The sequence below is a fragment of the Staurois parvus genome, unplaced genomic scaffold (genome assembly GCF_062004578.1).
Source record: "Staurois parvus isolate SC_StPar_1 unplaced genomic scaffold, SC_StPar_1.0 ptg000347l, whole genome shotgun sequence".
In the NCBI taxonomy this organism is placed as follows: Eukaryota; Metazoa; Chordata; class Amphibia; order Anura; family Ranidae; genus Staurois; species Staurois parvus.
Genome location: NW_028318143.1, coordinates 6,002,481 through 6,019,063, shown reverse-complemented (window position 1 = coordinate 6,019,063; position 16,583 = coordinate 6,002,481). Strand labels below are relative to the sequence as shown.

Here is a 16,583-nt window from a genome sequence, read left to right as displayed (position 1 = left end):
TCCCTAACTTACATTCATACACATAATAGGGACAATTTAGACAGGAGCCAATTAACCTCCCAGCATGTCTTTGGAATGTGGGAGGAAACCAGAGTACCCGGAGGATACCCACGCAGTCATAGGGAGAACATGCAAACTCCAGGCAGGTGGTGCCATGGCTGAGATTCAAACCAACGACCCTAGTACTGCCAGGAGAAAGTGCTAGCCATTTAGCCACTAAATTTTAGTTTTGTTTGTTTTAAGTGGTTGTAAACCTTCATTTTGTTAATTTTTTTGGAGACAGTAAACATGTTGTTATGCTTACCTGCTCAGTGCAGTGGTTTGTGCACAGAGCAGCCCCGATCATCCTCTTCTGGGGTCCCACTCCAGGTTCTTCCTCTTAGGCGAGCGCCCCCTAGGAAGCCACTTCTTATGGGGGCACTCGTGCGGGCTCAATTCTGAGACGCGTTGCCTGTTTCTATTGACACAGACAAAAGTCACTCATCCCCACCCCCTTGTCACATGATTTGATTGACAGCAGTATTAGCCAATAGCTCCTGCTTCTATCAATCTGCCCTGTGAGGAGAGTAGAGAGAGATGTTGCTCTCATGCACAGTGCTGGATCGGGATCAGGTAAGTATAAGGGGGCACAGAAAGTTTTACACTTTAATGCAGAGAATGGATTAAGGTAAAAAAACCTTGAGCTTTTAGAGCCACAGCCCTTCTCTGAGATAGAAATCTCCCTTCCCACCCCCACCCCTCCCTAACTGATCTCTGTAGTAACAATAAAATAAATAAATAACAGGTAAATAGCCTTTTTATTTTTTCTGAAGCCACAATATCATGACACCACTGGTCCAAGTCTTCTCTTTTGCTTACATCTTATGCTTACATCCTGGAGGGTTCCTTCATTGGGTGTCCATCATGTCGCTTCTGATTGAATAGTGGCTCATGGAGTCCTCCCAGGAGAGAGACATGGACAGTGTCAGCATAGCGGGGGGGGGGGGGGGGAACAGGAGACCAGTATTTTTGGGGAGCCATCCCCTGCACTGGAACTGGCAGCAGTGGGGGACCTGGATTAGTTAGAGGTAGCAGGGAGGGAGGTATGGTGAACCTTGTAGTTTTTGCCCTGAATTGGGCTTTAACCTCCCTGGAGGTATTCCCGAGTGTAGCTCGGGGTAAAGTTTCAGCACCACAAGTGGTAACCCCGAGCTACACTCGGGAATACACTGCAGCGCTGCTCCGGGATCCCTTCCCTTGTCCTGCGCTCCCACGATGTCCCCCCTGCAGTGTCCCCAGCGATCTCCTCCGGCCGATGCCGGCATCCGTCTTCCGGGTTCCGTTCCCTGTGACGTCGGGACGTACCGGGGACAGAACCAGTGGGAAATTTAAAAAAGTGACATTCACTCAATACACTAAAATCACATAGTATAACATTACTGTATCAAACCATTTCACATACATTTTGTCCCGAGTGCTTTGTCCGGCGCCCTGCCTGCATTTTTAATGTTCTTTCTGCCTGGAAACTGAGAAACGTCCATGGCGTCCAAAAAGCGTCCCCTTAGGCCAAAAGTGGTTTTAGACCAGCTAGAGAACAGCGATAGTAAATCAGAACTACTTGCAGAATTGAGTGATAATGATTCGTGGGGGAAATTCGTCATCAGACACTGAAAACGATTTTGCGACTAAGATCAGTGATGTGCGAACTTGGCGCTATATTTCAAATTTCAGTGTTTTAGGTTTGATTATATTATTGAATTAAATTTATTATTATATCATTATTTTTTATGATTATTTATTAAATTATAATTTATGATTTCGTGATTCAAAGTTTATCATACCCGGGATGTTTACTAGACTCTTGTTCAGACAGATTTCGGTGAGTTATTCTTAAGAATTACAGGCCTACAATAAAAAAATACATATTTCCATGCAAAAAAATGTACTGCTTTGAGCACAGAAATACTGACATAATCAGACTGCTAGGGAGATTAAGGCACCTGCAAGAGTAAATAGAAAATGCCTTTTCTGACTTTTGTATTTGAAATTATCTTAATCACTACATATTGACCTGCTGATTTGAAGCAAGCACATCGATATTTTGTGTTGTAAAACACAAGCTGGCTATACACCAGTGTATTTTGTTCAAAAATTTTGGAGCATTCGTTCAATTTCCTAATGGTTAGGGGGATGAATGTTCATCTTCGACTGTAGTGATTAGAAGATTCAAAGGAGCAAGATGGGAAACTTTTCTGAAACAAATGAAATTCTAACTATGAATCTGGTTTTCATTTGGGAAAATATGTTCATAGTGTAATGGAACGTGTTTAATACATCTGGGATCCCATTCAAATAGCTGATCTGGAAGAAATATTTAGGGCTTTCGAACAATATTAGTTGCTCCATGATGAAATCAAGAAAGAACGTTCTGACGCATGATTTTATTTAGAAGTTCTGAATTTCGGTATGAAGGGTTTGAACGAAAATCTAACTGCATATAACCAGCTTTTACTATGCACTTGTTAACTCTGGGCTGGGGACTTGCTTAAGCTGGCCATACACAGCTCTATATTAGGGGCTTAACAAGAGAAATCTAAATACATTTGACTAGCTCAATGGTTACAGATGTGGAGAATGCACCCAGTGGTGTCTCTAGGCGGGTGCGGGAGGTGCGCGCCGCACCGGGTGACACTGGACCCTCTCCACGAGCTCCACGAAAAGGTAAGTTTTAAAGCAAGCCGACGATCCCCGCAAGATGGATCGGATCTGCGGATTGAGCGTAATGGATCGGAGTCCGATCCATTATGCTTCCCAATCTGCAGATCCGATCCATCTTGCGGGGATTGTCGGCTTGCAACCTATGTGGGGTTAACTGATCTAGGTAAGGCGGTGCAAGATCCGGGACTTGTCTGTAACCAGGAAAGGCGGCCGCGATAGCAGGAACCTCTTCCATCTGACTTCACTTTTTGAGCATGTGCAGACCGGACCGATGTTGAAAGATTAGTGAACCCCGTATAGGTTGCAAGTGGACGATCCCCGCAAGATGGATCAGATCTGCGGATTGGAGAGCATAATGGATCGAACTCCGATCCATTATGCTTAATCCACAGATCCGATCCATCCTGATTGTCCGAGGGGTGACACCAAGTGTTACCGCACCGGGTGGCACCAACCCTAGGGACGCCCCTGCATGCACCTTTAGTGATGCCTGACTCCTGTATTTCTATCCTGGCCAGTTGTCTTTAAAATGTAAGTTCATGCTTCTTCATGGAAAAAAAATATAAAAACAATAGATGCTTAAAGCGACCCTGTTGCTATAACTAGGTTTCCAAGGGAAGGTCTACCTGTGTAAGAAAAGTGTATGTACTTAACTTTCCTTCAGCCCTTGCTGCTTACTGCCCTCTCACTGGTTCCTGCTGCAGACCTGCACATCCTTACTGCCTCTGGAAATGTTATGACAGTAGGCAGGAGGACACAGTAAGAACTGTGGCAGACCAAGGTGATCAACACTGGATTTCTCAAGGGCTCCACCCATCCTCTGGAACTCCCTACCCCAAGCTATCAGGCCATCGCCTACTCTGCTCACCTTTAGGCGCACTCTGAAAACCCATCTCTTCAGGGAAACCTACCCGGCCCCCAGCTAATACTGAAATCCACTACTCCTCCTACCACTCCATCCCCCACAGCTAATTACCTCTTGTACCACCATCCCCTCCCTCCTAGATTGTAAACTCTAATCCCTCTTGTATTGAACTGTATTGTTACTGTACTGTCTCCCTCCATAATGTAAAGAGCTGAGCAAACTGTTGGCGCTATATAAGTCCCGTATAATAATAATAATAACAACACTGCTGGAAATGTCTGTTTCCTAGAGAACTTCATGGAGGTGATTTGTCATGAATTGTGGGACTAGAATTAAAAACCACTGGATCAGTTGGAAATCAGAGCATGCCTCCTGAGTTGCTGTTTTTACTCCTTGCTTTATCTGTATGGACTGACTGGCTCCTGAACTTCCCGTGTATTTGTCCACCTTTTGGTGATCAGTTTTTTAGATCTGCAAAGTGCAGTATGTAGAGATAACTGAGGGATTTAAATATCATGAATCAATATTGTTACGTGTGAATATGCGGTATTCTGTGTCGATTAGCATGTAGTATGATAATGTCCATTCATCTTTCCTGTTTTCTGTCTTGTGTACTAGGTCGTAGGATTATACCGGCTCTGTGGATCAGCAGCGGTGAAGAAAGAACTGAGAGAGGCATTTGAGAGGGATAGTAAAGCTGTGGAGCTTTGTGAGAACGAGTACCCAGACATCAACGTGATAACAGGTATTCATGCCAGCCAACATCCTGCACGATTGTTTGATTATATTGCGTGTGATATAGCTAAACAAGCATAGTGGTTATTGCTTAGGAGATAATGTTGGTTTTATTACCTTTTGCTATAAAATTAATCTGGCAGGACATCTTCCGAGATTGTGTTAACAACCTGATATGTTTATTCTGGTCATATGCTGGGCTTTGCTAGAACAGCTCCCCCATCCTCGCATTACCCCTTGGCCTTGTAGTAATCACTTTAAAGGGTGTAGCTAAGATTACTCCAAAGAGGCTCTTTTGGCTGTCCTTCTCCTGTGGATTTCAGGAGTGCAGTTCATTCTGCACTCCTGTGACCCATTTTCAGCTGACAGCGGACTGAAGTCAGCTGTTGACTGATGTCACTCAGTCAGCCCAGGCTGGGGAAAGATCCCGACTTCAAAGTCGGGATCCACCCCAGAGTCTGGAACAGCACCTAGCTTAGCCTCTCAGCGTGCCGCTGAGAGCCTGAGCCAGCCACTCCCTCCCCCTCTACAGCCCGGTGCTCCAGTAAGCATGGGGGGAGCAGAGCAGACAGCAGTGACAGTCTGCTTACCGCGGTGGTGAGAACTCGGCAATCAGCGATTATGTGATCTCTAAGTTCTGCCACGCTAGCCGGCAGGGGACAGATGCAGCATTGGACGGATACTGCATCCACCTAGGTAAGTATGATTTGGGAAAAAAACAAAACTCATACTTCTCTTTTAAGCCAGAATTAAGGATGGGCTAACAGGCAGGAATTTTAATACAGAGGAGACCTGCTTTGTCTCTTCTGCATTATAGATACTTGCTTGCCTGTCCGCCCACCCGCCCTTGTACAGTGAGCCACGCATGTGCAGCTCACTGTACAAATTTGGCAATGCCGAATCCGATTGAACTCCCACACATGCTTGGGAGTGACATCATCCCCCCCTGAAATTGAAACCCAGAAGCCAGCCGCCTGAAGATGTCAGAGAATGACCGGGGAGCTCAGAGACGTCACATTGCGGGTCCCAAAGTGACTATAGTTCTGTATTAAGGTGCTCAGCCCAATTGTTTGCATAAGGCTAACTGAAAATAATGTATTTTGGGGGATGAAGAGCATTTTAGAAGAGTGAAAAATGCAGTGTGATCTAGCAGAAATGTTCTTATTTGGGCATTTTTTCACATTTTGCCTTGTTTGTTTTTGACAAGCATTAGGCAATGAGTGTGTTTTATATGTCAGCTGTAAATACACTTAACAAAGTACATCAAGCCAAGTTCAAGTGGATGATGTATATCAGCTTTACAAGTGTAATTCTTCCTACTCCTGGTGTGTGAGAATTAATAAACAGGTCCTCTGCTGGTTATGGGGCTCATAGTTGTCCCGTTGCATCATGTCTGCCCTCATCCATGTGAATTTGATTCCAAGTAAAGCATGTCATACACTTAACAGTTCACTGGCTCTGAAAAATGAGGAATTAATGAAGTGGATGGCGCTTTTTGCTTGCTGTCTAAATTTGTTCTGCGTAGAGGAGAATGCGGCAGCCTGGCAGCGAGGGTCCGAGCAGCTTAATGCTAGAAAAAATAACCGGGGCCTGGAACAGAGCTAATTTAGCAGCTAACTTGCTGGAGGATTAGCTGAGGGCAAAGGGCATCTCCCAATTCCTACAATATTCCTTTGTGGAGGGATTAGCACGGTAAAAGTCACTGGAGGAGGAATTGAGAAGAGGAAGAATGACACTCTGTATTGTTCATCTAGGAAAGTAATTACCGCTTTATTTGGCACTGTTATACTGCGTTCCCTGTATGAACAACACGAGGCCACAAGTAGCCTCACCTAGCCACAAGTAGCCTCACCTAGCCGCAAGTAGCCTCACCTAGCCGCAAGTAGCCTCAGCTGTGGAGGGACTACAAGTCAAAGCATTAAAGATAGCCCTGGATACTCGCAGGTTGCCAGTGTCTAAAATATAGGCAATATAACCCTCCCATCCCCTTTACGTAATTGGTGGGTTTAGGGGCCACTGTTGAAGAGGTTCTATTTGGGTTTTCGCTCCATTACAAGTCTATGGTAATGCAAAACCTGTTTGAAGCAGGAAAAGTGCAGGATAGAAAGAGACAGAGAGTCACATGTACCTGTTAATGAACTGATGTGAAACTGATTCCACTGACACAAGTCCAAAGCCCGTAGACACTGGCTCCAAGACCTGAATATGTGACATGGTGGGTTCCAAGTCTTCTCTTTTCTGGGTTGCAAAGTGAGGGGGTCCTTCTTTAGGTGCCCGCATCTCTGCCTGGGTGACATAGACACTTTACTTTGGCTGGCCAGTGATTATTATTATTATACAGTATTTATAAAGCGCCAATAGTTCGCTCAGCGCTGTACATTACAAAGGGGGACAGATCATGTGACAGAACAATACCAATACAATGCAAAACATGAGGGGATTGAGGGCCCTGCTCTTTCGAGCTTACAATCTAGGAGGGAGGGGACAGTGATGGGGTCTTCTCAGGCTCCAGAAGACTGCAAAAGCGTTATGATGTCACGACGAGGGGCAGCATATTGACCTGTTGATGGCCAGCCTGGACTACAGTGCTTCAGTCCTGAAAGGTTTATTGTAATTGGGTGTGAAGGGATTATAACATTTGCTTGAAAGTGGACTTTAATATTTTCTAAAAAAAAAAAAAAGTGTGAATAAATCCTGCTGTCTCAGCTAAAAGTGAAATTTTGCCTTGTCCATGCAGGTTTCACATGAATGCCCCTGGCCCCTCAAAGCCACTTATTCTTTTCTCCCCTTCACCTGCTACTCATTTTAGCTGTGGAAGTGAAGAAAGGAAGCCCTGTTTTGACTCGACGTTTACACAGGACTGGGAGCTCTCAACCTTCCCCCATATGACAGCTCTTGGAATCTGAGCAATCAATTGCTATACACTAGCTTTTGTCACACGGGGGATAAGAAAGTGAATCACATGCCCCCCCATATTTAGATGTTCTTGGTATGTGTCTTCCATTCGGGGAGTCAGATGGAGTGGCGGGCAAGCAAAGGGAAGGTGATCGTGTGCAGACTGAGACTCTAGTGATCCCTGTACCATTACAAGGAGGTTTCTACTCTGCTTGACGAGCTTTGAATTTCAATCTATGGAGAAATAAAGCATTGCAACACCTCTTTTGTGGCAAAAGTGATAACTGGGAACACAGACAAGATTATGGCGGGGTGATTTTGCTGCTGGAGTTGCCAAAGACGTAGAAGTCATCAGAGTAGGTTCCTTCACCCTATACAGTGGTTATTTGTAAGAGCATCAATACAGGTAGACTGTAAAGCTGGCCATAGTTGGATTGTCTTTTTGATCAGGCTCATCAAAAAAAAAACAAATGGATTCCCCCATCCATACAAGTGACTTTAATGGGGAGAATCCTCCATGTTGCACTATTGTATCCTGACAGCGGGGACTTCTCCACTGTCAGAATACGCTGATCAGCTCTGTAGGACTGACTGAACAAAAATGTACCTACACTCCTGTTTGAGTCTATCTTTAGATCGATTCTTCTCAAATGGGAACAGCCATAGATGGATCTAAATTCGGTGGGTCACTTCTAACCCGGCTGAATTTCGATCCATCTATGGCCAGATTAAAGCAGCCTCAAGAATTCATTCTCCAGCTCCATTTTAAATCTAGATATTTGAAGGGTCTTGTTCCTATCTGCTGGATCATGGTTTCCTGGAGTCCAGCTTTCCTCACATCTCCATCTTTACTGCAGCTCTTTGTAGGGCAGAATCACTGACTGGCTGCCGTTGCCTGAGCTCTCTGTTAATGCCTCTGCCTCACACAGATTCATGAAGGAGTATAAGCCCTGGTTCACACTGATGTGGTGTGGAATTCGCAGCGTTTTCAGTGCGAATTCCGCACCGCATCACATTCGCACCCCGTTCGTACAAACCAATGCGGGTGTGTATGTTAAGTTAATAACACCCCGACATCAGTCCGCAAAACGCGGTGCGATGTGCAGAATTGGATCATATAGGTGTGAATACCCATGCGATCTGATTCTAGTGTGGACCAAAAAAGGGTCCTGCACGTTTTTGGTGCGGATGCGGTGCGAATAGAGCCATACAAATTGCATGGCTCCAATTGCAACGCATATATTATTATTATTATTATTATTATTATACAGTATTTATATAGCGCCAAAAGGTTTGCTCAGCGCTGTACATTATAATGGGGGACAGTACATGAGACAATACAGTAACAAAACAATACACAAGGGGTTCGAGGGCCCTGCTGTTTCGAGCTTACAATCTAGGAGGGAGGGGATAGTGGTACAGGAGGAAGTTGCTGTATGGGATGGAGTAGTAGGAGGAGTGGAGGAGATCGGCTGTTAGGTGAGGGCGGGGTAGGCTTCCCTGAAGAGATGGGTTTTCAGGGTGCGCCTGAAGGTGAGGAGGGTAGGTGACAGTCTGATGGATTGGGGTAGAGAGTTCCAGAGGATGGGGGAAGTCCTGGAGAAGTCCTGCAGTCGGGCGTGGGAGGAGGAGACCAGGGAGCTAGAAAGTAGGAGGTCTTGTGAGGAGCGAAGAGTACGGGTAGGGTGGTATTTGGGTATCCGGTCGGTGAGGTAATTTGGGGCAGCGTTATGAATGGCTTTGTATGTCTGTGTTAGTAGTTTGAATTTAATGCGTTGGGCAATCGGAAGCCAGTGGAGGGAATGACAGAGGGGGGTGGCATATAAATCGCGTGTGATTTGTACAGGAATGCGGTGCGGTTCCTTTGCGAATAACATGGGATTTACCACACCGCTGTAGTGTGAACCTAGGCTCAGTGAATGTTTCATCTTGTGAATAACATGGGATTTACCACACTGCTGTAGTGTGAACCTAGGCTCAGTGAATGTTTCATCTTGTGAATAACATGGGATTTACCACACTGCTGTAGTGTGAACCTAGGCTCAGTGAATGTTTCATCTTGTGAATAACATGGGATTTACCACACCGCTGTAGTGTGAACCTAGGCTCAGTGAATGTTTCATCTTGCAGAATTCTAAGAGACTCTACTCCAGGAGATAGGTAAGTACTTGCAGGGTCTAGCTGCCTTGTCTATAAAAAAAAAAAAAAACACGGGGAAGCTATAGACCTAGTCATATTTTCTACTTTCTGTATGATAGACGTTCATTAAAGTTTGACAGTAGCATTCCTTTACATTAAATAATTTCTCAGCTTCCTTCTCCATTTCTCGCCTCTTCACTTTTGTTGGACTCTTTTTCCCAAGATTCCCCTTCTTCTTTAGTTAGCTAGCCCTCTTCCACGTTCATTCGCAATGTGAAGACCAAAGGAACACAAAAGATGTCCTAGCTGCTGTTCTCCTGCATTTCTCGGCATGTTTACCTTCTCCCGTCCCTGGGCTTGTATATTGTACGCGTGTCGGTGGTGTCACTGTATTGGAACACAAGGCATAAAATGCTCCCTTCCAGGAGCCACAATTAAGCCAACTTTTCAGGCTCGGATTGTGCATTTGTTCCTGCCTGCATTGAAAGTTGCGTTCTGAGAAGGAGAATTCTTCCTGCGAAGGCTCCCTTTTGTGGTGATGGCTCACAATTTGCTCCAGAGACCACATTGACTTTCAGCAACAAGCCTTCCTTTGTTTTAGAGCAAACACAGATGGTATTTCTGTCATGCTTTTGGGGATTAGCCGTTCTAGCTTGGCAATCGTACCTCCAGCTAACGAAATAGAGGCCTTTGATAGATTGACTTCCTGTTTGTAATTTTATTTCTTGGCAGCTGCCGGCCCCAACACACGCACACACAGGCTTTTCTTCTAGCAATAAAACTGAGATGTGCTCGGCTCAGAGTGACAATGCAGCTGCCGAGGAGAGTGTTGTCTGCTAAACAGTCTTGAGGGTGTCGGAGGACCCGCCGTTGTGTTGTAAACCTTAGGCGATGCAGTCGATTGATAATCTGGACCCTCATGTATGGGTGTCTGCCTTGAACTTTTCAACTGTCATGTAATCTTCAAGTGCACCATTTAAGTAGATCTAACGCTTAATCTCCCAAATCTTATATAAGCTTTAAAGTATTTCCTGAATTTCAAAAGAAGTTTTCAATCTTCTTATATCTGCAGCTTTTATTTAAATAATGCCTGGTGATTTGGTCATGAAGGTGAAAGTCTTTAAGCTGTAGTCCTGTGTTGTCATCCCGTCACATGAGCCCCTGGTGAAGTCTACAAGTGGTTTTGCTGAAAAAAATCATGTAGGCATGGTCCCTTGTTGTAGCTGGAAGGTGGTCCAAAGCAATGATCTGCAACTTTCCTACAGCGAGTGCATGTAGACAGAAAGGGGTTTATTTACTAAAGCTGGAGAGTCCAAAATCAGACTCCCTTCTGCATAGAAACCAATCAGCTTCTAACCTCAGCTTGTTCAATGAAGCTTTGGCAATGAAACCTGGAAGCTGATTGGTTTCTATGCAGAAGGGAGTCTGATTTTGGACTCTCCAGCTTTAGTAAATAAACCCCAAAGTGACTCAAAGAGGATGGAATACGGAGTATAGCAGCAAGAGATGTAAAAAATTATGAAAACCATGTTTAAAATGGTAATTATTTATACTACACTGCTGTACCTAATGGCATTGGCCTCTTTCAGTAGGACAATGTTTGGACAATGAATGGTTTGAGCAACACAACACATTCAAGGTGTTGACTTGGCCTCCAAATTTCCCAGATCTCAATCCAATCTCAATTTACAGGATTTAAAGGATCTGTTATGGACGGCTTGGTGCCAGACACATCATCATACCTTCAGAGGTCTAGTGGCGGCCATGCCTTGACTGGTTGGGGCTCTGTTGAAGGCAACAGGGGGACTACTCAATTTTAGTTGGGTGGTCATAAAGTTATGGCTGATCAGTGTAAGTACTACTGCTTAGTCAAAGGCCAGTTTGCACAAATGTGTAGGTTTAGGAGGAGCTGATAATTAAATAGTAATCCTGATTAAATGTCTGTAATGATTTTATGAATCGGTCTCCTTTTGTCCCCCCCCCCAATTGTGGATGCTGTAAATGTGTGTTTGGATCCTGAGGACAGCACAGACCATTTTCTTCTGGATATGTGTGATACTTCAATCTGTTTGTTGCTAGTTATGGTACAGGCAATAATTAGATCTTTACAACTGGTTTGGACAGGGTAATCAGTGTGTGTAAATGTTCAAGAGTTCAGTTTTATGCTCTCAGTTACCACATCGGCCTATTAAGATTTACGGAGTGTCCACTAAGCCCTGTAAATAGTCCTTCCAGAGCTGTAAAGCTTTACAAGTGCCTGCTGCTGTCTGTAAATGTTTACAAAGTATCTGATTTTATATATGAATGTATTGTGTGTGTGTCTGGGAGTATCTCAGGGTGCGTGCGTGTGTGCATGAGGAGAGATAATCGATCTAGTCTATCCAGAAAGTATCCAGTATATGGAAAAATAGAGATATCCCTTAAATAATATTCAAGAAACTTTGTACACAGGACAATGACGCCTCATTTCAGTTCTCCTGAAAGTAGGCACCTTGGAACCTCAAACCATTCAAGATCTTTTGTCAAAATCTGGGACACAGTAGTTTTTGGAATCCCCAGATCAGCTTCTAGTTCTCACACCTTGGACACAGAAATAGAAGCTGATCTGGGGATTCCAAAAACTACTGTGTCCGAGGTGTGAGAACTAGAAGCTGATCTGGGGATTCCAAAAACTACTCTCACCTCGGACACAGTAGTTTTTGGAATCCCCAGATCAGCTTCTAGTTCTCACACCTCGGACACAGTAGTTTTTGGAATCCCCAGATCAGCTTCTAGTTCTCTCACCTCGGACACAGTAGTTTTTGGAATCCCCAGATCAGCTTCTAGTTCCCTCACCTCGGACGCAGTAGTTTTTGGGATCCTCAGATCAGCTTCTAGTTCTCGCACCTCGGGCGCAGTAGTTTTTGGAATCCTCAGATCAGCTTCTAGTTCTCACACCTCGGACACAGTAGTTTTTGGAATCCCCAGATCAGCTTCTAGTTCTCTCACCTCGGACACAGTAGTTTTTGGAATCCTCAGATCAGCTTCTAGTTCTCACACCTCGGAAACAGTAGTTTTTGGAATCCTCAGATCAGCTTGTAGCTCTCACACCTCGGACACAGTAGTTTTTGGAATCCTCAGATCAGCTTCTAGCTCTCACACCTCGGAAACAGTAGTTTTTGGAATCCCCAGATCAGCTTCTAGTTCTTGCACCTTGGACACAGTAGTTTTTGGAATACCCGGATCAGCTTCTAGTTCCCTCACCTCGGACACAGTAGTTTTTGGAATACCCAGATCAGCTTCTAGTTTCCTCACCTCGGATACTGTAGATTTTGGAATCCCCGGATCAGCTTCCAGTTCTCGCACCTCAGACACAGTCGTTTTTGGAATCTCCGGATCAGCTTCTAGTTCTCGCACCTCAGACACAGTAGTTTTTGGAATCCTCGGATCAACTTCTAGTTCTTGCACTGTCAGTTACCAATCTTTGCTGATTACAGCCCGTACACGTTCAGCATTCTCAGGTGTTCTACTTGTTGCAGGCTGTTCATAACATGGATCACTTTCAACAGATTCTCAACAATCTTTGAAGCATTTGTGCCACACTTTTATTTGCACCCCATTCATTGCGTGTTCCCCAAAATCCTTCTGAAAAATCCTTCCACAGAGGAATGTTTAAGCTTGATGCAGATTGCTCTACTTGCTCAGTCATTTTGAATGCGATGGCCACACAGTACACATGCTCACTCAACAGCATCCAGTACCTCCACTGACTAGTACAGTGAAGTCGTCATTGTTGACACATGCTCATTCCAGTCCACTCATCTTGGCTGTCAGTGAATGTTAATTTTGTGCAAACTGTTCTTGTTATAATAACAACGGCTGGACTTTTTCTAAACAGACCTCCTATACTTATAGTGAATATAAAAAGTCTACACACCCCTTTTAAGAATTCCCAATTTTTAACTTAAGAAATCAGACCAAGATAAATCCCTTTTGAACTTTTTCCACCTTTAGCCTGGGTTCACATATATGCGGTGCGGTATATCACATGTGATTCACACAGGAACCGCACCACAATCCTGTGCAAATCACATGCGGTTTGTGTGCGGTGCAATCAGAGCCATACATTTTGTATGGCTCTAATCGCACCGCATCCGCACTAAAAAGTTGCAGGACCCTTTTTTTGGAATCGGATCGCATGGGTATTCACACCTCTGCGATCCGATTCTGCACACCGCACTACGTTTTGCTGACCACTTTCGGGGTGTTGTTAACTTTAACATACACACCCGCAGCGGTTTTCATGAACAGGGTGCGATTCTGATGCAGAATTCCGCACCGCGTGAACCAGGGCTGAATGTGACCTATTAGTCTGCAATTCAATGAAAAAACAAAGTAAAATCTTTAAAAGGGGAAACAATACACATAAAAACGTCACAATAATGTAGTTGCATAAATATACATACCATTAAACTAATACTTTGTTGATGTACATTTTGATTTTTGATGACTGTATTCAGTCTTTTGTGATGGGAGACTAACAGCATGGCACATCTTGCCTTGGGAATCTTCTTCTGGTGCTTGCAAAGCATCAAATAGATCTCATTGTTGGATGGTATCAGACAGGAGATGGGTGCAAAAAAATTTCCAAGGCAGTAGATATATAGTACCGTACAACTCGGTGAAGATGGTCATTACAAATTGAGAAAATATGGAACAACAGTGACATTACCCAGAACTGGAAGTTCCTCCAAAATTGCTGAAAATAAAATTGAAGAAAATTGGTCTGGGAAGCTGCCAAGAGGCCTACAGCAACATAAAAAGTCATAACCTCTGATACTGTACCTCACGACACGGCAAATAAATTGGCAATTTCAGCCTCAGAGGCACCAGCTAAGCGACCCCCAACAATTTGCTTTCTTTGAAGCTCAGTAAGCTCTGACATGACTCCATATTACTAGCATGCACGCAGTGAATGACGAAAGTGAAGCTGCCCACCTGTTAGCTAGGTGTCTCATCACACAGTGGCAGCAAAAGAATGTTATATCACTTCCTCTTTTAACGCGAAACGTGCTCACATTCACATTTGCAAATCATGTGGTGTTTCCATTTTTTTGTCCACCCCTGTACTAGTTCACACTACACGTAGGCTGCGGGTGCAGGAATCGCACTTGTTCTCACACCCGCATCACGTTTTCATTCTAAATGGCACCCCCACACATCTCATCCCACAGTGCGATTTGCAGGTGTGCGAACTGCATGATCAAAAAGACCATGCGGTTTCCCTCTGATGCGTTTTGGAAAAGGTGCATGTACCTTTTCCTTGCATGAAACACAGGCACATCTGCCCATTCAAGTGAATGGGCTGCCGTGCCCTCACTAGGCCAATAAGAAAAGTGCGGGAATATAAAATAATATAAATAACAAAAAATTATGTTCGCCTGGATGGCTGTTACACCAGTCCCAGCTGCAGTCCCCTGCCGCTTCTAAGACTGAGAACTGAGCAATCAAGCACCACTGATTATTATTATTATACAGTATTTATATAGCACCAACAGTTCGCTCAGCGCTGTACATTACAATGGGGGACAATACATGAGAGAGTACAATAACAATACAATACACGAGGGGTTCGAGGGCCCTGCTCCTTGTAGCCTACAATCTTGGAGGGAGGGGATAGTGGTATGGGAGGAAAAGCTGTGGGGGATGGAGTGGTAGGAAGAGTGGAGGAGGTTGGGAATCAGCAGGGGGTGGGGTAGGCTTCCCTAAAGAGGTGGGTTTTTAGGGTGCGCCTAAAGGAGAGGAGAGTGGGTGATAGTCTGATGGATTGGGGTAGGGAGTTCCAGAGGATGGGTGATGCCCTGGAGAAGTCCTGGAGGCGGGCATGGGAGGAGGAGATCGGGGAACTAGAAAGAAGGAGGTCTTGTGAAGAGTGGAGAGTGCGTTTTGGGTGGTAGATGGATATCAGGTCGGTGATGTAGTTTGGGGCAGAATTATAGACCGCTTTGTACGTCAGTGTTAGCAGTTTGAATTTGATCGCTCTGTTCTCAGCCTTCAGTGAGCCAGTAACTGTCGGTCACCGGCTCTCTGCTCCTCCTGCACTCACTGGAGCGCTGGGCTGTGGAGGGGGTGGTAGAGGCTGGCTCAGCTTCTCAGCGACTTGCTGCCCGGGCCCAGGCTTCTGCGTGGATCCTGACTTTAAAGTTAGGATCTTTCCTGAGCCTGGACTGGCTAAGTGACGTACTGCACTCCCGTGATCCCTAGGAGAAGTAATGCCAAAATAGCTTTGACTATACCTCTCCATTTAGAAATACAGCTTGGTGAAGAACTTGCTTGGCCAATGAAAAATTAAGATGCTGAAACAAAATACTGAACAATGTACAAAGGCATGGATCCCTGATTGGTTCAGAGTCCTGTCTCTTCCTGCTCCATTGTCAGTTCTGTACTGAGGATTACAAAAACGCATTTGATGGCTTTTTTTTTTTTAATACATACCTACATGTGTTTGTTTTTTTCTAATAATACATGCATGTGTGTTGTTTTTTTTAAATACATACAGTGGGGATCGAAAGTTTGGGCACCCCAGCTAAAAATTTGTATTAATGTGCATAAAGAAGCCAAGGAAAGATGGAAAAATCTCCAAAAGGCATCAAATTACAGATTAGACATTCTTATAATATGTCAACAAAAGTTAGATTTTATTTCCATCATTTACACTTTCAAAATAACAGAAAACAAAAAAATGGCGTCTGCAAAAGTTTGGGCACCCTGCAGAATTAATATCTTGTACTGCCCCTTTGGCAAGTATCACAGCTTGTAAACGCTTTTTGTAGCCAGCCAAGAGTCTTTCAATTCTTGTTTGAGGTATCTTTGCCCATTCTTCCTTACAAAAGTCTTCCAGTTCTTTGAGATTTCTGGGCTGTCTGTCACACAATGCACAGAAAACAAAAAAATGGCGTCTGCAAAGGCTTGGGCACCCTGCAGAATTTATAGCATGCACTGCCCCCTTTGCCAGCTGTTTTTCTGTTATTTTGAAATTGTAAATGATGGAAATAAAATCTAACTTTTGTTGACATATTATAAGAATGTCTAATCTGTAATTTGATGCCTTTTGGAGATTTTTCCATCTTTCCTTGGCTTCTTTATGCACATTAATACAAATTTTTAGCTGGGGTGCCCAAACTTTCGATCCCCACTGTACATGTGTTTTTTTTTTTTTTGGTTTTTTTTTAATCATTACCTCAAGTTCAGTTTAATATGATGTAACCCGGGG

General features: G+C 44.3%; 1 protein-coding gene across 1 annotated transcript in view; it reads left to right on the top strand.

Moving 5' to 3' along the window:
- The window catches only part of SYDE2 (synapse defective Rho GTPase homolog 2), an 84,133-nt gene that overhangs the window by 51,332 nt on the left and 16,218 nt on the right, over nucleotides 1-16,583 (top strand). The window contains exon 5 of the mRNA XM_089684412.1: nucleotides 4,181-4,307. Within this exon, the coding sequence (XP_089540538.1) occupies nucleotides 4,181-4,307 (127 nt within the window). The remainder of the gene's footprint in view (nucleotides 1-4,180; nucleotides 4,308-16,583) is intronic.